The sequence below is a fragment of the Cajanus cajan genome, chromosome 2, assembly GCF_000230855.2.
Source record: "Cajanus cajan strain Asha chromosome 2, NIPB_CcT2T_4, whole genome shotgun sequence".
Classification (NCBI taxonomy): domain Eukaryota; kingdom Viridiplantae; phylum Streptophyta; class Magnoliopsida; order Fabales; family Fabaceae; genus Cajanus; species Cajanus cajan.
The window spans coordinates 63,801,965-63,826,527 of record NC_138518.1 but is presented as its reverse complement, the minus strand read 5'-3'; the positions used below and the strand labels follow the sequence as shown (position 1 = coordinate 63,826,527).

The window sequence follows — 24,563 nt, the reverse complement described above, 5'->3', positions numbered from 1 at the left end:
AGTTCTGATGAACTTTGCTTTCAGCAATCTCTCAATTTCCCCTTTGATTTTCTCGATCACTTCAGGAGCAAATCTTCGAGGACTTTGTTTCACGGGCTTCCTTCCTGGGATCATTGGTAGCCTATGTTCTACCAATTCTCGATCCAGACCTGGCATTTCATCATAATCCCATGCGAAGCAATCTTTGTATTCATGCAAGACTTGAACTATCTCCCCTTTCAGCTCCCCTTGCAAGAACTTGCTAATGTAAGTGATCCGCTTATTTTCGATAGTTCCCAGATTAACCTCTTCGAGCGGATCTTGGGATTCTAACTTATGCTCTTCATTAGCGGCACTCTCGAAACCCAAAGGTGAATCATCGAAAATGCAGTCCAGTTTGAGTTCTAGCTCTGCTTTTTCTTTTTGCTTTTCATTTTTATCTGAGACTCCTTCGTCCCTTTGATTTTCTGTTTTTTGCTTTTCTTCCCTCTTTTTCCCGATTTCGAACTCCTTTTCTTTTTGTTGTTTTTCTTTTTCCTTTATTGATTTGAAATCCATCTCTTCTTCTTTTTTTTTTTTTTTCTGCGGCCAACATGGCCGTGCTAACCTCATTGTCAAATTGATCTTTGTCGGCCAAATTGGCCGTTTGATCGGCCACGTAGGCCGATATTCGAGCTAAAAAGCTCGAATAAGGATCTTCGTCCTTCATGCATCCAATGGAGCCGAATTCTTTTCGGCTCGAATAACGAATCCTCTCTTTACATCCCAACAAAAGGTTTTCTTGACACCTTCCTCTTCATCCATCACCCCAGAGTTGTAAGCGTCAAAAGGTTTGGTCTTGGCAAATGCTGTCAGTTGTTGATCAGCAAAATACATGCCAACTTCATAAGTCTTCTAATCAGCTTCGAGAACCTCTAAACCTTCATCATCGTTCCTGAAGAAAACCTTCTGGTGTACGGTCGAAGGAACAGCACCTACACCATGAATCCACTCCCGACCTAGCAACACGTTGAAGTTTGCTTTGGAAGGTGTTACTATAAACATGGTAGTCCTCTTCACACTTCCGATCTGTACATCGAGCAGAATCATACCTTCAGGATGTGAAGACTTGCCTGCATAGTCGGAGATCATGATGTTATGGGGTTTCAGATCATCCAAGGATTTCCCAAACCTTTTCAGCATTGTCTTAGGCAAAATATTCACAGCTGCGCCTCCATCGACCAAGACCTTGTTTACCTCTTGCCCCTCAATCATCAGTGTTAACAATAGGGGTTTGAGATGTCCTTTCATTTCCTCTGTGGGAGAGTCGAAGACAGCAGAGTTGAACTTAGGGATAACCCTCGAGATTTGATTGACCCATATGATTTTGGACTCATAATTGGGGTCCTCGAAAACGTCTTCCCTGATGATATCCTCTTGTTCATTCACGGATTCCATAGCACCAGCATACTCCGAAGGTAAAATGGAAACTACCCCGCAAATATCTTCCAAAGAATCCTCGAAACCGCTCTCGAAGCAGTTTGTTATCATGTCTTCATCGTCTTCGATGAACTTGCCAGAAGATTCCCCTTTTTGAGGAACTGGGATCGAAAAACGATTTCCTCCCATACCTTCAAAAGTTGCTTTACGCATCCTTTGCTGCCTCCTCCATTGGGTTTTGGTTAAGTTGTTAAATGGCTGTCGAAATCCACGTCCATATCCCCCAGCTGGAATTCCAACATTCCCTGTAGTCAAGTTCGAAAATTTTCCTGCATTTCTTTGTCCCGGGTTTCCCATGCTAGTCATTACTTGTTTACCTCGACCCATCATAGACCTAGGTGGTGCGTTCCATTTCCCGACAGGCACATTCGCGTTCGGCACAAAAGTATTGCCGAACCTAGACGAGTTATACATCTCCATCTTCCCAACCGGGGCATTATATTGAGGCATATGAACTTGCCTCATAGTCAGACCAGCATTCAACCTAGCATTGGGCTTCATTTTTTCACGCAGCTTCTCAGCTTTGTAATTCTTCATTATTTCAGACTCCTCGAAAGCCTTAGCCGCTGCTCTGTCGAAGACAGCACTGCATCGAGGACACAACATGACCTCTTTATCAGCTTCTTTTTTCTTCGATAAAAACTCCACTAGACTATCTCCTTCCTTTGGGTATATGGGTTCTTGCTCTTTAGCAAAATCCTCCATTAACTCTTCGAGCTTCTCATCAGAAATGGGCTCAATGCTATCATCGTCCTCAGCAGCGACTTCCACCATGTTGATGGACATCGAAACTGGTTCAACATAGCCAGTATGGGCAGCAAATGGGTCAACATCTACTTTCATTTCCTTCTCTTCAAAAGCCAGGCGACCATCAGTAATCGCCTTCTCGATGAAATCCCTGAAACGCACACAACTGTTAGTCCAATGTCCATACATATTATGATATTTGCATAATTTCTTTCCTTTTCTTTGCTCGAAAGGTGGAATTTTATGATTCTCTGGGAGTATAATCTGTTTATCTTTTAACAAAGTATCGAATATCTTTTCTGCCTTACTAACGTCAAAACTATATTTTTTAGTCGAATTCCCTTCTATATTACCTCCTGGTTTTAGCATTTGACATTGGTACGTAGGTCCGGGGCGCAATTCTGCCAAATTAATCTCGAAATCTTCACTTACAACTTCATAATTAGAATCCTCATTTAACTCAGAACTTTCTAAATACGCTATCTTTTCTTTTCGAACGAACTTGTCGAATTTCATCAACTTTTCCTTTTCTAATTTAATTTGTTCAATCCTCCTCACTTTCTCAGCAAGTTGAGCCATGTCCCTCAATTGTTCATTTACTAATTTTTTGCGTATTGAGAAGTCTAAACCTGTGGCGGCGATTCTAACCAATTCATGTTCTGGAATATTAGTATAGCATCGAGATTTTAATTGCCTAAACCTATTTAAATAGTCATCTAATGTTTCATTACTTTGCCTTTTGATATTCATTAGATCGACTATACTAACCTTTGTTTCCTCTCGAAAGAAATGCTCATGAAAGCTACCCTCTAGCTGTACCCAAGTATGTATCGAATTAGGAGGCAGGGTAGTAAACCAGGTAAAAGCATGTTTAGTCAACGAACTTGGGAAATATTTCATTTTCAAGTATTCATTATTAGCCAAATCCCCACATTCGACCCCATACCTAGCTATGTGTTCAACTGTTGACTCAGTTAATTCTCCTGCAAATTTCGAGAATTTTGGGACTTTCATTCCACGGGGTAATTCTACTTGTGTAATATAATCTGGAAAGGCTGACACAAAGTATGGGCGTTCATTTCGACCTACATCGAATCCATGTCTATTCAATATCCTTTCTACCATTTGATCTAAATTATCATTAGGGTTCCGGTTAGGTCGAACTATGTTTTGCAAATTTCCATGCCCCCCAGGGTTTTCTGTATCGTTCAGATTCACACTCATTGCTCTCGAAGGAGTCCCATTACCCAACTTATCTCCTATTTTGTTTATTAGCTCGTAAAGGGGTGTCATGATGTTGTGCATCTGAGTAGACAACAAATTGACCATGTCATGATTACTATGGTCCATTTGTTGTCGAAGGGCCATCATTGCTTGATTACTAATACCCGTGGGCATGTAACTACCTTGTCGAATTAGTGAACCCTCCTGACTTGTTCTTACATGTTGATACGGGTCTTGCATAACAAAACCCAGCCCACTTGGCCCAGGATTATATCCCTGTGGGGATATATTCATTTGTGAATTTGGCCCTATAAAAGGCATTGACATTTCGACATACGCAGGCTGGGTATTTCGCCAATTAGTTGGCATACCCCAAGGGTACTCTCTGGTAACATTTACCAACTCTTGAGTGGTATTATTATGCCTAGCATGGTTTTCAAGCAACACAGGAGGAGATCTTGCCCCCCTGGTCACATTGGTAGCATTATCACGATTGGAGTTCGGCTGTTCTACATCTACATTATTATGGTTTACGTTCATGTTATCAGACGTAGACATAGTTCTTCCACTCCTTAATCTCATGCAATTCACACACCTAAAACTAGTCCAATTATGTTCTAAATTAAACAGGTCCCACTGGGCGTGCCAATTTGTTTACGGTGGAATTAACCATCAAATCCTGGGTTCTTTTTATTTAGACTAGCATACGAACGTATTTCAATTTAGGTGCCTTACTGTGTGTTATCGTGTTACCGAGAATGAAGAGTAGGATGAAAAAGTCTTAGCAACTACTTGTTTCGAAATGTTCTTCTATTACTACTAACAAGCAATGCTCATGCAAGCAAATAATAATATGAACAGAGTGAACAATATATATGTTAGCAATGCAAATCATAGTTCATTTCGTACAATGATCAAATTACGTTACACATGCGAACATATTGATCCAGGTACATGAATACACTACGTAATTAAACAACGAACAAGAAGACTATTCTACTTCTACTCCTAAAAAGAGAAAAAAGTGGCCGAGAGTCAGTCATACCCAAAAACGATCTTGTGCACGAAAGCCATATGTGTGTGTAGGCAGAGAGTGCTTCAGAGTCCAATTCTAGTATGAGTTTTTCGACCCCAGTAAAGGTCCGTACTCCTTGTATTTATAGAGCAATCAAGGGCGGTTGATTCTGTACATGTACGCTTTTGACTCATAACCGTTATCCACTATCTTTGCTACGTGGTCTTGACTCAACTTCCTTTAACCGCTCTTCCCACGTTCCTTGTTTTCTCGATTGATTTTTTAGTAACCGTTTTGGCTTAACCTCCATGTTCTGACAGTCTCAACTTTTCAACTATTTTCGAGCAACACTTGTTTTTTCGAGTCCCATAATTTCATCATGTGTTGATTTTACTTCTCAGGCAGCGCTATCAATCTTTTCGAGTCAAATGATTTTCGAGTATGCCTAACAAGAATATATTAAAAAAAAATCAACATACGAGCATATTAAAGAAAGGTCACATAATTGATAATTTTTTTTCTCCACTCATTCCGTCGAACCACCACACACAGTGTCATCGTTGCCACTGTAGCTGTCATTACAGTGGCCGCATAAGCAAGGTCGTCACTGTGTCGCATCCACAACATCATTATAGCCTCATGACCGCACAAGCAGTGTCATTATCGTGGCCACACAAATAGGATCATCGTGACTACGTAAGTAATGTCGTCATTATGGTCACATTGTCACCGTGGTTGCATCCACAACATTGTTGTGATCGCACGAGCAACATTGTGACCATACAAGCAGTAGTTACCGTGGCTGCGCACACAACATCATTATCATGGCTGGACAAGCAGAATCATTGCAGTTGCACAAGCAACAACGTCATCTTGACCACACAAGTAACATTGTCACCCTGATAGCACTTGTAGGATCACCATGACTGCACAAATAGTGTCGTCATCATGACCACATGCACAATATTATCAGTGTGACTGCACTCGCAACGTTTACCATGATTGCACTTCTAGCTTTGTTACCATCGCTGCATGCGTGGCATCATCATCGTGGCCAACCACATGTGTAATGTCATCATGATTCATGATCCCTCAAATATTTTTGTTTTTTATAATATTTTTTCGGTTAAAAACATCTTATTCTCAATTATTTTAGTGTCTCGTCTATGGAATACATTTTATACTACTTCATATTAGATTCCATCCTATTTTACAGCAAAAAAAAAAAACCTATTAGTATGTCATAAAGGTATGACATTACAACTTATAAAAGTTCTTTTGAATAAAGAAACCTGAGAAATAGTTTGAAGTGGTGAAGCCTCTAGCACCGCACCATTTTCATCGAATATCCTAATCACACCATCTTCTTCTTCCCTCCCAGTGTTCAACCCGAAACGTGAACTACTCTCGCGGTTGCAACCTCATTGTCAACAGTTCACAACTCACCACCCCTTCAACCCTCTACACAAACCCTTCCCCGATTGTTCTACTTGAAGCCATAATCCTCAATTTTCACAAACCCTCCGAGTCTCAAAAATCAAATCCAACCTTAATCAAAAGTAAGAGCTATAATAATTTTAAACTGATAGGATTATTTTATAATATTTGTTTGAGAGAATATTTTTATAAATTTATTACACAAACATACTTCATAATGATGAGATATTGTCCACTTTGAATTTTAGCCCTCGCGCTTTTACTTTTAGTCATCACCCAAAAAGTCTCTCTAGCATTGAAGTATGTTTGTGTTATATAAGTTGTTATTTCCTATCTTATTTTATCAATATGCACTTATTTGTATCTCAACATAAACCAAGGATAGATTTTTTTTTCTTTTATAAAAGAGGCAAAGATTCCCCCTCCCTAAGGTAGTGTTTGTTTCCGGTGAAATACTGCTCACGAGCAAAGAAAGGCGTGGATTGTGTGTGTTTGTTTCCCGTGATTTGGAACGAAAGAAAGGCGAAGAAAAGCGAGGGGAAGCACTGTTGCTCTCCTCGCACAAAAGGGAATAAAGGAGCTGAAAGCCACGTAAGATTTGTAAAAATCCTAAAATGCCCCTTCCATGCATGTGCCATGCAGCAGAGGATTTACGTTCACGTTCTCCACCGGCTGGTGTTGATTCTCGACGTTGGGTGGCTGGTGGTGGCTGGTGAGTGATTGTGGAAGGAGGTCTTCCATTTAAAGAAAACGAAGGAGCATAATCGATTATGGTTGGCCACATAATCGATTATGGTCTTGCATAATCGATTATGGCCTTGCATAATCGATTATGGGTGAGGCATAATCGATTATGCAAGGCCATAATCGATTATGTGGCTAAGCATAATCGATTATGCAGGAACCCGGAACGGCCCCGGAACGACACCGGAACGGCCCGTTCCAAAAATGCATGTTATGAGAAAAATGCGAAAGCAAAACGGGCCGTTCCACTTTGGAACGGGCCGATCCACTTTTGGAACGAGTCGTTCCACTTTTGGCCTTTGCGAAGTATTTTATAACCCCAGAACGGGCCGTTCCACATTCGGAACGGGCCGTTCTAGGCACATTAATTTGTTATTAATGTTTAATACGTTTATATATATATATATATATATATATATAATATTAATATTTAATATATAATACCTTAAATTAAATATAATTATTTAATATTAATATTTAATTTATATATATATATATTAAATATTTAATATTTAATATATATATATATAAATTAAATAATATTTAATTGATATATATATATATATATTAAATATTAAATATTTAATATATATATATATATATATATCAATTAAATATTAATATTAAATAATTATATTTAATTTAGGTATTATATATTAAATATTAACATTAAAAAGTGGAAATATAAAAAAAATAAAGTAATACATGTTTATAAAATTATAATAATAACACTTTCATAAACATTAATAAAATAATGTTACAAAATATAATTATCATAATATATTTTGTTATTATTATTTATTACTATAATTATTATTATTTTCATTTTTATTAATATTAATATTATTATTTATTATAATTAATATCATTATTATTTATTATGATAATATTTATTATTATTTTTATCATTATTTATTATATTTTTAATAAATTATACTTATTAATATAATTTTATTGTAATTATTATTAATTATAATAAATAATATTATACTCATTTTTAATCTAAGGGTAAAAGTGTAAATTACATATTCATCTCTTAAATTTTTATTTTTTATCTATCATTAAATTTAAACCAAATATTTAAATTAATTTATTTTTAAATTAATTTTTTTATAATTTTTTTAGTTAAAATCTATAATTATAAACTTTTTTTAGCCTAAGGATAAAATAGTAATCTTTCACAATTATCAATTAAAAAATTTATTTTTATCTATCACATCAATCATTTCATTCACAAACTTTCACAAACTTTCTCTACACTTTCCACTCACTTTCCCTTAATCCAAACAATCTCACTTTCTACTCACTTTCCCTTCAAATCTCTCCTTTTCCACTTCCCATTTTCCATCTTCAAATCCAAACAAAGCCTAAATCTGATTCAAGATTTCAATGAAAATTTTAAAACACAAATTCCATTTAAAGATTTCAATGAAAAATCCAAAACACACGGCATGTTGTATGCTAAGGTTAAATATACATTTATTAATATAATATAAATCAATTTAAATTTAATATAGCTATTTTATTTTGTGAATATAAATGTAATCGTTATTCAATCTCAAGGGCTTCTACGTGAAGCCTCGAACAAGTGCCTCATTAGTGTAGTAGAAAAATCATTGATAGTAATAATATTTTATTATGTAATATAATTTTTGATAATTATTTAAAATATTAAAAATTGAATTTATAAAAATATTTTAATTCACAATTACAAAAATAGCCTTTTACTTAATATTCTTAAAAGAATGTTAGCAACTATTATAATACTTTTTATAATATAAACACAAAAAATTATTATTTTTTACAAATAGAAAATTAAGAATTGAAAAGAAAATATATTCACAATGCAGAACCTCCTCCGCAGAAATCTGAGTGACAGAGTCTTCTTCCACACGTTGTCGCGGTGGAAAAAAATGTCGCAATTGGACAGAGTAATGGAAGAGGGAGGAATAAGAGGGATGGTGGTACTGGTGGTATGTGAGGGAGAGAGCAAAAGCAAGAAAGTGAGGGAAAAAAGAGAAAACATGGAACAAATTAAGGAAGGACAGAGGACAAAAAGGAATGCCTCCATTGATGGTAGCTAGAAATCATCACAGCGAGACTTCATGCAAGTTTTCGTCATTTTTTTTGGAATTTTCTGTTTTTTTATTCCCTCCTTTCAGTTTCTTCTTTGTTTGAATTATTGATGTTTATTATTATTATTATTATTATTTTTAATCTAAATCATCATCACAAACCTACCACTACAACTAAGGTTTGACTCTAGACTCTGGTTTGATTTGTGTTCCTTAGGAAAATAAGTTAAAAACAGACCTTTGACTTGGGAGGAACCTCAATTTGGAGAGAATCTCAACTTTTTTTATAAAAAAAAACCTGTTTGTTCCATTATCTCACCAACAAAGAACTATGAGTGGGGGGGAGAGATCCATGATCGCGTCAAGGAAAAAATTGTTGTGAAGGTATATTAAAAGTTTACTAAACTAATATATATATATATATATACACATATATATATTTGTGGAGAAAAGATAAATATTAAAAGTGTTGAATAATGTGTATAAAAAATTCACACGTTTTTCATAATAAAGTAGTAACACTAATCAAATAAAGTACATAGAGTAGTCAGATGGAACATTAGGATTAGTTCGTCTCAACTACCAAAACTACGTTTAATTCTCAATTTAACCAGATTGAGTTTTACTATCTTTAAACAAAGATACAAATATTCTTTCAACAAGTCACTTCTGGTTTAACCCTATATATTATTTGATTTGCCTTTTTAAACAACTAGTTAAGTATTCTTTTAATAAGTCTCTCCATATTTAACAATCAAGTATTTTTTTAGAGCCTTTCTAGGTTCAAAACAAATATTCTTTTTCCAGCAAACCTTTCTAGGCTTAAAATAAGTGTTCTTTTTCAAATAAGTCTCTTTAATCTCAAATATATATTCTTTTTCAAACAAGTCTCTTAAGGATAAACATTATAACAATGGTTATGAAGATTATGTGACTGTTGTGTTAGTCTCACTTAGACATTATACAATCAATACAAAGCAATGAGTGTTTACAAGAAAGAATAAATATATAAAGAGAGCTTTTGTACAAATGTATATGTATCACTTAAAATTGGTGTCTCGTGTAAATTTTGTATTTTTTTTTCTTTTTTGAACTTTAAATCTTCTTATGTAGTCTCAATAAATAATAAATATTTAATATATGTGAAATAAATTATATGATTTAATTGATTTATAACATTTTATGAATGATGTATGTCATACATTTCATCTAATAAACTTTTTAAGATTATTTTCAAAAATATTTTTGAAGATATTTCTTATTTATAAAAAATGTTTTATTTGTTAATATTAAAATTCTGAATGTAAAGGATGTACATCATCTTTTAATTTAATATATATCTAATGGTAATAAAAGGTGACTGCATTCACGGGGCACCTTTTTTGAATGGATCACCTATTTTACTACTTCACTTATACATCATCGTGAATTCATTCACCAAATTTTTCTTCTCACTGATTAAATATATATGTTGCCATTTTCATATATCACATGCAAACTTAAAACCTGCGTCACTGCAAGTGTTACAGTGTGAAAATCAACATTCACATATGCAGAGAGAAGACATAGGCAAATATGAAAATATTAGGGACCACCTAACAAAGCCCACTCATATAATTTGTAACTCATTGATTCTAAAATCCAGCTAACATGAAAGCTTATTTGATCGGAGATGGAACAAAAATTACAGTGGTCGAAATGACCATTTTGAACCCTAAACTCAATAATTCCAATCGATGATCAGGCCTATTAAAAAAGAGGTGTCATACCGAACTCTATCGAAATTAGGTATGTAATAAAAAAATGTACAATTTTTTATTATAAAAATATTAAAGAAAAGAGAGTGAAAAGAAGAAAAATAAATATAAAAAAATATGAGATGATTGTTTATTTGTTTGGTAGAGAGAAAAAAAAAGGATAATTTTTGAAAAACATCAATGATCTTAATAAAAAACGAAATATAATAATTTTGTGTGTATGTGATATAATCATAATTATAAAACTCAAACCGAATCGATCGGTTTAACTGGAACCTGGACCTCCAATCGGTCCAAGCATACTTTTAGATTAAAAATGTTGTTAGCCTGTTTACACTTCAGTAACCCTAGTTAAACCATTAGTTTTTATTTAAAATTTACACTGTTCAATTTTGATATATACTTCCTCTCGATGCCTAATGCATCTTTCTACCACAACACTGTCCATTTGTCCATGTGATAAGACATATATGACTTGTACTTAGACCTTCTGAAAATATGAATAAAATGTTAAAAAATTATTTATGAATTTCGAACCCTATAAATAAGGAAACTCCATTACCACTAAGTTGTCATTCTCTTTTATTTTATACATAATGTAAATATTTTTTTTTATATAAATCTTATTAATTAAATATTTAATATACTAATTAATTTATGCATCCCAATGTTGACTATATTTTGGATAAAGGTAATTTTTTTAATTGTGAATGTAAATATTTAATCACTTTAGGACTACTACATCAACATATTTTATTATTATACAATTAATTTAAATAATTTATATAGTATATTTTAATTTAAAATTATATATTAATTCATGTAATTTAATTAGTTTATAATTTGGTTACTTATATTAACTATAATTTTTTAAAAAGTTTCTTTAAGACATAATATGATTTTTTTATTAAAATTTATATGTATGAAATATATAACATGGATATTTTTTAAAATATTTAGTAGAGACCAGGTTATGCAGTTCAATTAGTGATCAATTAATTTGACTTCTAACCCACTAACCTAGTACCTCGACTAGTTTGATAATGAGTTCAATTTTTTAAATATTAAATTTAATTATTAAAGATAGAGGAGAAGAAGAAAAAGAAGCGACTTTGCATACCCCTAGCTTGAGGTTTTCGACCTGGAGCTCGGATTCTTCACCACCTCCTAGAATCAATTGAAAAAATGGTAGAAAATGAAGGGTTCAAGTGAAAATGAAGAAGAAAGAAAGAAAGAAAGAAAGAAATAAGGAAAGAAAGAAGAAAGAATTATCTCTCTAGGGTTCTTAATGATGAGTTTGCTTTTGAAAAATCTTCCTTTTATACTTTTTTCTGAGCCAGCTTCACTTATCTCTTATCCAACTCTCCAGAGATCAACACAACACGTTCTTAGAGTCTCTCAACCCCAAAGCCCCTAACAACAACTATTAAATCAAATAACAAGTAATGGGATGACAGTGTTATATATAGATCATATTTATGGACTAAAATAGAAAACATAATTTAAAATAAATTATTGTTTATACAAAAATATTCTTATTAGACACCTATAAGAAAAAGAAAAAAAAAAAAAAGTTATAAATATGATAGATGATATGATTTAATAAAAATTAAAAATAATAAATAATAAATATTACTAGGAGTATAAAATTACTGTATATCCAAATATTATAGTTCTATTTTGATAATAATAAAAAATTAGAAATAATTTTAAGAGAGAAAAATAGAAAAAAAAACTAAAATTATCTTTAATATAACCTTAAATTAGTTTAAGAATAGGTTGATTTATAGTAATCTTTTTCATTAAATTTTTAAAATTTGATTTTAAATTCATGCATAAATTAATTTTAATTTATAAAAATTTGTGATCCCATTCCAGGTAATCAATATATTTGTGATCTGAATCCAGGTAATGAATAACAAGTCTAATGCGTTAAAACCGAAATGTGAGGGCAACAGTTCAACTCAACGCGTATTTATTTATATTATTTTACAGTACTTGCAAATTGACTCTACTATTCTTTATGATCATTACAGTACTGCCAATAATTGGTTAAAGACTTTTCCTAGCAAACGACAAACTATAACCATTTCAATATGATTTAATGGCCACCACTATCCCGGAGACAGAATTTTCACCTCTACACATGCAACTACGTAATTGGCTAAAATCTTCTCAAGTCAATGGAAACTCTTGCATTTCATATCAATAATTAAACTTTACAGTACTAAATCACTTTTATTTATATCAATAATTCATGACCAATATCTAACCACGTTATCACATAGCTTTTCATTATTTTGTTAATAGTTGATGGGTTGGCTAATGGCTATCATATTCATACGTACTTATTTTGATTAGATGAAATGAAGGGAAGAGAATGAAAAGAGGGAGATTTTTATAATTTTTTTATTCAGTTTAATTTTTAGGAGTGGAGAGAAGGAAAATGTAGGAGAGTAAAAATAATGTCTAAATTATATTTATTTGTATTTTTAAATTTTAAATTATAAGAGTATAAAAAATTTATTTTTAAAAATTTATTCTCTAATTAAAAAAAAAATTATCACCTTTTTCTTCCATTAAATTTCTATCTTCATTTCATTTTAATCGAACAAAATTTCTAATCCATTTCATCAAACACATTAATATATATATATATGAATAATAAATTTAATAATATATCATGATTGAATTTAAAAATCAAAATAATACATTACCAAAATCCATACATGATACAATTTTAATGGATTAAATTGGGTTTAAACACAAAATAAAATCAAAATCATCAAAATAATTTAATTTGCAGATTAACCTGAACATCCCTGCATTACAGCAGGTTCTAATTATGGGCTTTGTGGTTATGATTGCAGGTGATAATTGACCAAGAAAATGAGGTACGAGGAAGGAGCCGAGGAAGTAACTTGGGAAACAAACCAAATAAATACGTACCTTAAGGCTTTGGACATGATGAGAGGGACCACAACATGCTCAAGAATAAATTGTAAGCTCTTGAACAGGATTTCAATGACTAGTTGGTAAAGTCCACAAAACTACAGAAATTGGAGGATTTAATTTGTCAGTTTGAAGGCAATATATGAATATAAAATGAGTTTCATCTATTCTCCTTCATTGAAAATGTTAGGCATCCACGGTTGTCTAAGAAAACACACCATAAAACCCGTGAGCATGACAGTGCAACTATTCTGTAAGTTGGAATACAGGAAGGTCAAGTAGGACAAAGGTTATCACAACAACTAAATATATATAAGTTGCAGCAGCTGGGGCATAACATTAATGATCAGGACCAGAATTATACACTCATTGCTGCAATATCTGTTGATGAGTAAGCTTCTAATCACCATCAAGATCTTTAATCTTTATTACTTATATACAGTGCATATGCCAAATAATGTAATTGATCTAGACACGGGTGCATGGGGGTGTTGTGGTTTGGGTATGTGGATTTCTTTCTTCCATGTTTTCGGGGGGTTTAATGGTCACTTACACAAGTCACTATCAACTAGTAGAAATTAAAGTACCAAATTAAGCCTATCAACATTAAACTGACTCTTGATTTTTCTTCCAGGATATTACCTCGAGCTCTTTTGATTGAAGAATTAGTTTTTTGTCTTATGGAGATGTCATCCATCAGAGGGTTACCTGATCTGGTACGAATTAAGATATATAGCTTTTCTTGTGAATAGGTGTTTGGGTAAATTAATTTATGCTGTGTGTAACTTGATAGTGGTTTAGTCTAGTGGGTCGTTTATTACATTGAAAATGAAAATCTAATTTGAAACCATTTAATTAACACATGGTGAGTTAAAATCAGGCATTTTTGGTTGATGAAATACATATGAACATTTTCTGAATAAAAAATTTTACGGTTTGTGTGATGTTTTCTGATTTAGAAGGAGCAGGAAATGGTTGAGGACCCTACCTTTCAACACCAGTGGCACTTGTGTTCTATTGATGACCTTATTATACATAATGATTTTGGTGAGACTGTACAACATAATGCATTTACTTACCCAAATTTCAACTCCAAAACTTCCATGGAAACTGCACTTGTTGACTTTGAAAGACCCACAAAACATCACCAAAACATGAGCTGGAATCCCAGCAAAAATGCTCAAACATCAGAGACAGAGTTTGTTTCTTTCCCAAATCCTTTTTCATTTGTGGGTTCCAATGTCATAAGTCCATTGGGATTAGTGAAGGCCATGGATGAGATGGATTGTCCTATAACCATTAGTAGCACAACTCCTCTAGAAAGTACCTCTCAAGGAACCTTGAGCCAAAAGATTGGCACACGTTCTAAACTTACTCATCCTCAAGATCACATAATAGCTGAAAGGAAACGGCGAGAGAAGCTCAGCCAGCAGTTCATTGCTTTATCTTCCCTTGTTCCCGGACTACAGAAGGTATAAAAGATTATCAATGTGAATTTTGACTTCATCGTATATGTTTAACACACTGGAGTATTATTCCTTCGAATTATGTGACTGGTTTCATTTTAGTTCTCCTTGTTGTATAGTATAAGCTAATATTTATAGAAATTCTCTCTTGTAACTTTTCTAGATGCTTATTTTAACTTGTGCAAAGACTAACTGAATGTGAATCGTGATAGATATATCAATTTTTTAAAACTAGTAGATATACTTGCGTTATTAATTTATATCCATCCTGCATGTGCTTCTAAGTTCTAACACATACATTGGTCTCATTTTTCAATGTGCTACTAACAGACGGACAAAGCTTCTGTTCTTGCGGATGCTATCAAATACTTGAAGCAATTGCAAGAGAAAGTGAGGGCTCTTGAGGAGGAACAAAACATGAAGAAAAATGTGGAGTCTGTGGTAATTGTGAAGAAATCTCAACTATCCAATGATGTAAACAACAATTCTTTAGAATATCATGGTCAATTTGACGAGGCACTGCCTGAAATTGAAGCAAGATTTTGTGAGAGAAATGTCCTCATACGAGTTCATTGTGGGAAGAGCAAAGGAGTCGTAGAAAAAACAATCCAGGAAATTGAGAAACTCCATCTGACAGTGACCAATAGCAGTGCCATGATATTTGGGAGATGTTCCCTTGATTTAACAATTATTGCTCAGGTAATTTTCTTGCATATTATATTGGCTGAAAACTAAAAACTATAAAAATAATGGAATTAATCAAGTTCCATGTACATATAGCAGTAATTAACATCCGAAGTAAGGATGAAATTTTTGTTTTAACAATACAGTATAGGTATAAATGACTTGCCATACACACGTTATATTTTGACCAAGTTGAGGAAAAAACACGTGTTTAAATGCTATCAATGCATCAGTTTTCATAATTATTTCCGCTAACTGTATTTTTCTTTCAATATGGGAAATATTCTGAAATTTACAGATGGATATGGAATTTTGCATGGGAGTGAAGGATCTTGTGAGAAACCTACACTCAGCTTTTACATCTTTCATGTGAGGACGTTCTGTTAGTTGATAATAAACCGACTTCAAAAGCATAAGAAGAATAGAAGTCACGGTCACAACAGTTTAAAGTTTAAGTTCTTCGGTAATATTTGTTCTTACATGGCTTTGTGTGATGTCTGTCATCTCATCTACTCCAACCATGTTCTTCTTTTTGCATGGTTTACTCCTTGACCATGTTATTGCCACCCAATTATTTCAGTTTCAACAGTTACTACACAACTGGTTATTAGGCAGTTTTTGGCAGGAGGTTGAAAAGTTCAACCGGTCTGTTTTATGTCCTTTTCTTACGTAAATCTATTATTTCTTACGAGGTTATAAGTTGAAAGTCGAAACCTCTTGAAGTTCTTGCTCTTGTACCAAAGTATACATATATATATATATATACTCCATAATTGTATATATACTTCATGAAAGTTTGGTTGAAATAAAGTGGAATAATTGTATCTTTACAACACGTGTATAATTTGCCTGCCATATACGTGAATTCATGATGGACTCTACGATATGTAAAAATAATGCTATTTATGCCATTTTACGATATGTAACTGAAATGATAGAGAGTTAAGGACTTAAGATTGATCTCTAACAAGCAGGCTCTATTACGCTTTCCGATTTGATCATTTAACTACATATAAATGTGCGTTTTATGGATGCGCGCTGCTTGTAAAAGTTATATATAATTCAATCAGGGCCGGCCTTTATATATATATATATATATATATATATATATATATAAAGTAAAAAAATAATATCCTAATAAATTTTAAAATATTATTTATGATTTTAATTTTTAAATTTAAAAGTGTAAACATACAAATAGTTAAACATATTATTACATGAAAAAAATGACTAAACTTATACTCACACATCACAAAGAAACTAACTATAAAAAGGTAAGAATTTATAATTTGATTTCAAGATTTTAGTAGCGTAAGATAAGGTATGATTTAAAAAGAATAAAAAGAAAATCAAAGAAATTAAATATAAAAAAAAAATAGAAAATTAAAGAAATTCTTATTTATGATTTTATTGGTTATGCAAGTTTACATAAAAAAGAAAAATAAAAGAAATAGTCAATAGCATATCATACTTTTATCTTTACATTCAATATTATGATTTATTTTTCTAAAATTATAAGTAAATTTTTTTATTAATAAAAAAATCAATTATTGATTAATTTTTCATAATTAATTTATTTTCTCTAATGAATTTCTAATAACTTAATTATTTTTTTTGTAATATATATACTAAATAATTTTTTTTGTGCTCCTCTCACAATAGGGCTCTGGAGAATCGTCCCACCAGCCTATGTTTAGGCTGCCATTGAATTCAATCATGTAAAAAGTTGTTTACTATAATATTCCATTAAAGTTTAAAATAATATATAAAAGCATCATTCTTAAATGCTCAAAACGTTGTGAAACTATTTCAATTATCATTTATATGTATATGTATTGATTATAATTAGGAGTGAACAAATATTTGTTTGGATAAATTTGTTGAAAAACGATTTTGAAATATTTAATTTTATTTTAATATAACGAAAAAAATCGACTTTAAGAGACATAAAAAAAAAACTAATGAAAAATAACCATAAAATTCAAATTTTTAGATACATGGAAATAACTTATTTTTCAGAAAAAAAATATATCTACAAATTTTGTATTTACATAATATTGTCCTCCTGTATTTGAATGTATTTTTATCCCTAAATATGCAATATATTGAGGGGATAAGTTTGTTGTCAGGGGTGATAGAAGAGTGGACTAATGGTGAAGAGATAATATGATCACCAAAATTCTATCACATTGCCATTTTGCATACAGCATAACTCAAGGGACAAAAGAGCCATTACCATCTGTTTCGAATTGTCAAATGATCAATGTCGAATGTGTTATGGATAAGTGAAGGATTGAAGAAAATAAGATCTGGGAAACAGTTCAAAAGGCCCGATATTACTAGTATCTTTCAGATCATTATGCGGTTCCACTGATGTCAATTCCGTTATCATCAGCAGTTACGGATGACACCAAAAATTTAGAGTACTATTCATAAGAAAAAAAAATTACTATGAACAAAGGGAAGTATTACACAAGGTCACTTATATAAAAGAGACAAAAACCAGTTTTCCCTGATCACATTTATTTTCTGATGAATTCTACACCCTTCTGGATGCTTCCTGCTAGTTCTCTCTTTGCTTTTTCCAACCCAATCCTGTTAAGCATCACACGGCAAAAGTTTCACTCTTTGTACTACTTATTGTGTCCAAGAAAATAGGGAATAGTTTCATGAACTACTATGATATGATACCTTTCATACTCGTTCAGGGGACCCAGTTGATAAACCTCTTCTGCTCCAGCGCGTCCAAGACGTACCTTGGTTGCAAAGTATGGAAGTTCCGTAACCTATTGAAGTTATATGATACTGTTAAACAAGATCTTAAAGAGAAGATGAAGAACATGTGCAAGGAATAGAAGGACTTGAAAATGTAACCTGAGAATCAACAAAAGCACACTCCACCACCCCAGCTTCTCCTTTTAAACCACGCAGGCATGCGTCAGCGAACTTGGCAGCTGCATATGCCTACACAATCATGAGTGAGATTTCACCTTTGCATGTTTATCTACTAGGAATTAGTTAGCACTTAATTGATAATGCATGCAACTGTAGAAATATGAAGATGAAGTTGATAAATTATTAACCATTGATAGTGTTGCAGAACCAGCCCCAGCTTTTGCCTGTAACATGAATAATAATTGTTATTAGGTTATGATGAATATTCAATCTCAACCAAATATTGACTGGGAAATAACATGATGTATTTAAGATTTCTTGAATATATAAAGTTATGGATGAAAACAAGGTAGAGAGCAGTAGAGATAATCTATTCAGACCAGCAGTATGCATCATTTGTTAACATTGTTTGGGTATCTTCACTTGTTTGAAATTGAACATCTTAAGCAAAATTGATATGTTCAAGTGTATCTCTCCTGTGATGATAAAGGAAATTGGAGCATTTGCCTGCCTCAATCTTATATAAATATAATACCATAAGCAACTTATAATTGCAGCATCATCTTATATTTTTCTCTAATCTCTAATAATGTTTCACAATTGATATCTAGCATTTGGCAAGTTTTGGCATCTGAAAAGGAGGAAGCAAAAAAGCTTTGACATTGACTCTGTCATCAACTCATCTTTGAAATGACCATAGGGAGAGGCACATATTTGTATGAGCCTAAATTATCAATAATATATTATACGCAAGTGCAACGAATCTTGTAAGGTATCCCCTCTTCTACTCCAGTCACATGTTAAAGCTATAGATTATTTATGACATTACCTCAACAACTTCAGTTCCACCATTTTGGATGCGATTTGTCAGGTATTCAGTTTCTTCTGCAGTGAAGCTACTGGGAGGCTTAACCTGTCAAAACCAAGTTTCAAGAAGTGTCAGTGACCTGTTCTATAATTTTTTTTTATTTTTTACAGTGAGGAAGTATTTTCTACAAGACCTGTGACAAAAGAGGCAAAATTGTGACCCCAGCATGACCTCCCACAACTGGAACATCAACCTCTCTTGGATCAACTCCAAGTACCTCTGCCTGCAAGAAGAAAACATGGTAGGACATACAGTCATATACCAGCCTGTATTCATACAATTTGAGCATATACCATATAAATCTCGATGTAGAAATATCTGCTCTGTTCAACCCAGCAATAATTATAAATACTTTTCATATAAATATAAACAAACTAATTTGATGTAACAGTTTACTCAAAATTTGATTATACTTTTAGCTTGTAGTCAACTGGATATTTCAGTTCTCCAACACAGCTGAAAGGAAATTTAAATGAGTTATATAGAATGTTTGAATAAGAAACACCAAAACAATGCTTACCACAAAAGTATTTGCCCTCACAACATCAAGGGCTGTAACACCAAGTAATCGCTTTGGATCATATGTACCGGCTTTCTTGAAAACCTCCGCAGCAATTGGAACAGTGGAATTCACTGGATTACTAATCAAGTTGACAATTGCATTGGGGCAGCACTTGGCAATTCCTTCACACAGGGTCCTCACAATTCCTGCATTGATTTTAAATAAATCGTCCCTAGTCATCCCAGGCTTCCTTGGCACCCCAGCAGGTATAATTACCAAGTCCATGCCAGTGAGTGCACTCTCAAGTTGTGGCTGCCCCAGAAAGCCACGAACCTACAAACCCAAAAAAAAAATTGCATTATGTGAACAGATGGCACCTAAACACTGCTAAATTCCAGCATCAAAATTTTCTCAATAAAACAATTCCTTGATCCTAAAAATAAAAAATCCCCATCAGTATCAAAGAGGAAAACTATTGTAACTAGCCTCAGCATTAGCACAACAACTACTCACTACTCAAACTTGTTGAAATTCAATAATTGTATGAAAAGAAAAATTACCACTGCACCAGTGTCCATGTGACTAACATCAGCTGTGACACCAGGGGTGTTGACAACATCATAAAGATGAAGAACCGAAACCAATGGATTCATCTTCATCAACAAAGAAAGGGATTGACCAATTCCCCCAGCAGCCCCCAAAATAGCCACTTTGAATCCAGGTGCTCCACCTTTAGCTCTGCACTCAGCTCTCTTAAGAAGAACATCACTTCCTTCCTATAGACATCATTTCAAATACACACGGTCAAGCAGTCAACAATGGAAGGAACACAAACCAAGTTGTTCTAATCAAATGTTAAAAGCGTTGAACGTTTACTCTTGTAGTTTCTTCACTGCTTTGTTATTCACATAAGTATATAACTCTTTGCATGGAAAGTCTTAACTAATAGTGCGTAAAAAGTGAAGTAAATATAAGGAAGAAACCTGAAAATTTGGAGGCTGAAGATGAGCAGAGATTGTTGCAATACGGAGATTGGCTCCTGCACGTGCTTCCATTTGTTATGAATTACTATTATTACTAAAGAGTGAGAGGGAGAAGCAGTGTGTGTTGAAGGTAAGGAGTTATATATTAGAAAACAAATGAGGGGTGCAAAAGAATAAGAAGTTAAGATAATAATGGGAATGAAGAAGTTGACATTGACATATACGTCCAATGTTTTTCTCTTTTTATAAAAATGAATTTTGTGTGGAATTGAGTTTTCTGAAGCCTTATCCTATCTATCAAGTGAATGTGGCTCTCACAATTTTAACCATCCTCTGTTGGCGTTCATGATTAAGATGCCATGCTTTTAGTCACAAAAGGTTCAGGATGAGGAAACGTTCAATATGTTCCACGTAAATTCTCCCTCCCAACTCCCAAAAGATTGCTAAATTAAAAAGGACTATGATTAGGAGCAGGACGAATCCAGATTCCAGACACCAAAAAAGGGGCCAATTTTTTATTTTTCTGTAATTATTTGAATTTTTATTTATTAATAAATAATTTTTTTATAAAGTTTACTAATTTTACATATTATTTTATTTTCAATGATTAAAAGAAACATGTTTTAATTTGTTACAAAAGTATTGTTAGAAACGCCTTGTTATGATTATATACCTACATTCGGTTACAAGGTTGCGTTGTTGTAATCAATTAAATTAAATTAAATTACACAACAAAGTCAAATTATTTACGTTGTAAACGATTACAATATGTTGCAATTGATTGATCACCATATATTGTTGTAATTGATTATCAATGTAGGCATGTAAATATGAAAAAAAAAATGTAGGCATGCAAATTCCTAACAACACATTTTAATCAATTACGAGGTTATAATCTATTAAATTGTTCATTAGAATTTTGGGATTAATTAATTCAAGAGTAATTAACAAATTACAAAAGTATTGCAATCGCTTACATTACCATTAAAACTAGAGAAAATAATAAATTACACATTGATTTAACATATTAGAAATATGATGTTCCTGTATAAAAAAAAAAAAAAAAAGGAAATATGATGTTCAAACAACAACAATTTCAAATTATATAAAAACTTTGGAAACATCTAACACAATCAAATAAAAACACAATACAAAATATATCAAATAATATGCAACGAAATGTTAAAATGGATTAAGACATTCAAAATTCTTAATTACCTTGTGATTTAAAACAATTTATCCTTAACAAGTGTTTTGTTGAAAATATAAATTAGTTATTTGGTTGTCTTAACAAATTCTAGTATGCAATATCTCTTTGATCAATCTCTTAGAAAATGATGTTTTATTTTTGTGTTTGGTCCTACACACAATATAAGATTCTTAGTAAATTTAATGACACGTTTGTTGTCACACCTAATAAGTAAGTGATAAAGTTTAAGGACAAGATCTAAAAGTTAATAGAACTTTGTTACAATTTCTAACAACTATATCTTCAGTCTCAAGAATGGATAAGACTACACATGGAAGAAACAAGTGCATTTCCTCATAAATGGTAGGTACTACTGATACTTTTCTTATCGAAATTTTAAAACAAAATTAGAATCAAAATATTCAACTAAGCTAGTAGATGCACGGATTCAGATTCTCTAACTTTGTAACATGAAAGTTACGGTAACTTAATGCATTTAAACAGTTAGATTTATAAAAATGAATCAGATTATGACATGTGTACAATATATATTTTGACTTAAATGTACACGTGTCACAATCTGATCTATTATTACAAATCTAACGGTTTAAATGCATTAAGTTATCATAATTTTCCCTTCATAAAGTCAGAGGATCCATTTCCGTAGATATACGCTTAGATACTATAAATTCATGTCACATATTCTCGTGTTTTGTTTGAGGAGAGAAAAAAATTGAAAGGAATGGAATAAAATAGTTAAGTGAGAACTAATTTAATAAGAAATAGACAACAAATAGTGTAGAATTTGTAGTTATTTGAAATAATACAATTAAGTAAAAATAGGGATAAAATAGTATTTTAAAATTGTACTTTATTTAGTTAGATTTTTATGTAAAAATATATTATTTAGATAATTACATTTTTATCCTTTACTAGTTAACTAGTGTAGAATATTAGTCTTATCCAAACAATTTTTTGTGAAAAAATTTATATAAATATATTGAAAAGAGAGTAGAATTAAATTCTCATGAGCCCTACCATAATTTCTTCACAAGTCCACTTAAATCATCTCCTTTAAATCTACATATATATATTTTTTTTTTAATTTATTGATAATCCTTTCTTTTCTTCAACATTCTTTACTAAATTACCTCTCTCAAACACATCATTAAGATATTTCATGATCTTCCTAAAATAATCTTGCATGCAAACATACTAAACAAGATATTAGGCTACTAGCTATAAGATTAAGATATAATATATTTAGTCAATTTTATTGATATTTACCTTTCTTATCCTTATCTTAATAGAAGAGGTTCCCATTGGGGTATCAGATTCCTTTGCATTTTCAATCTCAAAACTTTTAAGTAACTCTTTACAATATTTGTTCTCTTTTCTTCAAGCTTTTTTGGGATACATTAGACACTTCATTTTCATGTATCCTTGCTTTTCACACTCATAACATGTTGGAGTTTTTGGCTAGCTTCATTCTTCTTGAAGCTTTTCTTAAGAGTTGATATTCTAAGTTTACTTTTCTTTTTTAAGAACCTTCCAAACTTCTTTACAAGAAGGCTCGTGTTTTCATTTCCAGATCAATGGAATTCGAGACATCATTGTCCCCCATCATTATGAGGTCGTGGCTTTGAGAGAAATTTCTTTCTTTTTGTCAAATCCTTATTGCTCTTGAAGTCTAATCATCTCAAGCCTACGCAATTGCAAGTTTCCAAAAAGTGTTGCTAGAGTCGTAATTGCGAGATCCTTTGATTTAGCTATAACAATCACCATTAGTTTCGAAGTCCTATTAATGTTGATGCACTGCAAGCCTTTTTAAGACAGGTTAAATGATAACAAACTGTCAATAAACAAATTCCAAGTATTTTGGACTTAGTTACAATTGTTTGATTTGAGAATATGATTATAAGAATATAACTTACCATGGAACAAATCATAAAAGAACACAAATCAAGCTTGAAAAACATCATTTATAAGTATGCAGCAAATGCAACTGTCCAAAATCATGAAAGTAGAAAAACTTGCTCATCACTCGAAGCAAAAATTATAAGAAGGAAAACTTTCAAAAACATATACTAGACTGAACATGCCTTCGAAAAATCAAAAGCTTTGTATTACTAAAAGCATGATAAGAATCTAAACATAAGATGATCAAATAGTAGCAAGACAAGAAGCTACATGTATTAAAAAGCTCTTCCAAAAGGTGCAAATTGAAAAAGAAAAAAAAACTCTGAAAAACACATTTGCATTATTGAAAAACAATAGAACTATTATATCAAAAGTTGCATGCTCAAGACAATTATACTGGAAAATGTTTGAGAAGTAAAAACTACTATGTTTAATTTTTAAGTATATGTTTTTATTTAGCTTTAAAATATATAAAAAAGATTAAATTAAAATTTTGAAAATATCTGTTCAAATTTCCTGCATCAATTATTATTTATGGGTTTTTGGACCAATTTAACCGCTATTTGGTGACCATTATAGAAGTATTAAAGTATACATACATTAAATTTTGTTGTAGAAAAAATTAGGGGAGAAATATGGTGTCTTAT

At 32.1% G+C, this 24,563-nt stretch overlaps 2 protein-coding genes across 3 annotated transcripts; one reads left to right on the top strand and one right to left on the bottom strand.

Annotated features, from left to right (window-relative positions):
• Positions 1–13,134: 13,134 nt before the first annotated feature.
• On the top strand, positions 13,135–16,392 carry LOC109809744 (transcription factor bHLH19). Of its 2 annotated transcripts, none has more exons than XM_029273588.2 (5): positions 13,135–13,800; positions 14,044–14,125; positions 14,372–14,881; positions 15,206–15,574; positions 15,858–16,392. In XM_029273588.2, the coding sequence occupies exons 2-5, from the start codon at positions 14,090–14,092 to the stop codon at positions 15,930–15,932; spliced, it is 990 nt and encodes a 329-aa protein (XP_029129421.1). In that variant the 5' UTR covers positions 13,135–13,800; positions 14,044–14,089; the 3' UTR covers positions 15,933–16,392. The 2 variants fall into 2 exon arrangements, with proteins under 2 accessions (XP_029129421.1, XP_020228720.1); XM_020373131.3 differs by having other exon boundaries at positions 13,140–13,800; positions 14,369–14,881.
• Positions 16,393–17,869: 1,477 nt separating this feature from the next.
• Positions 17,870–20,967, bottom strand: LOC109809827 (malate dehydrogenase 2, peroxisomal). The gene is made up of 9 exons (XM_020373228.3): positions 20,808–20,967; positions 20,385–20,600; positions 19,843–20,157; positions 19,456–19,545; positions 19,284–19,367; positions 18,643–18,678; positions 18,434–18,523; positions 18,251–18,345; positions 17,870–18,154 (listed from the first exon to the last, which is right to left on the bottom strand). The coding sequence occupies exons 1-9, from the start codon at positions 20,877–20,879 to the stop codon at positions 18,082–18,084; spliced, it is 1,071 nt and encodes a 356-aa protein (XP_020228817.1). The 5' UTR covers positions 20,880–20,967; the 3' UTR covers positions 17,870–18,081.
• Between the last annotated feature and the right edge of the window lie 3,596 nt (positions 20,968–24,563).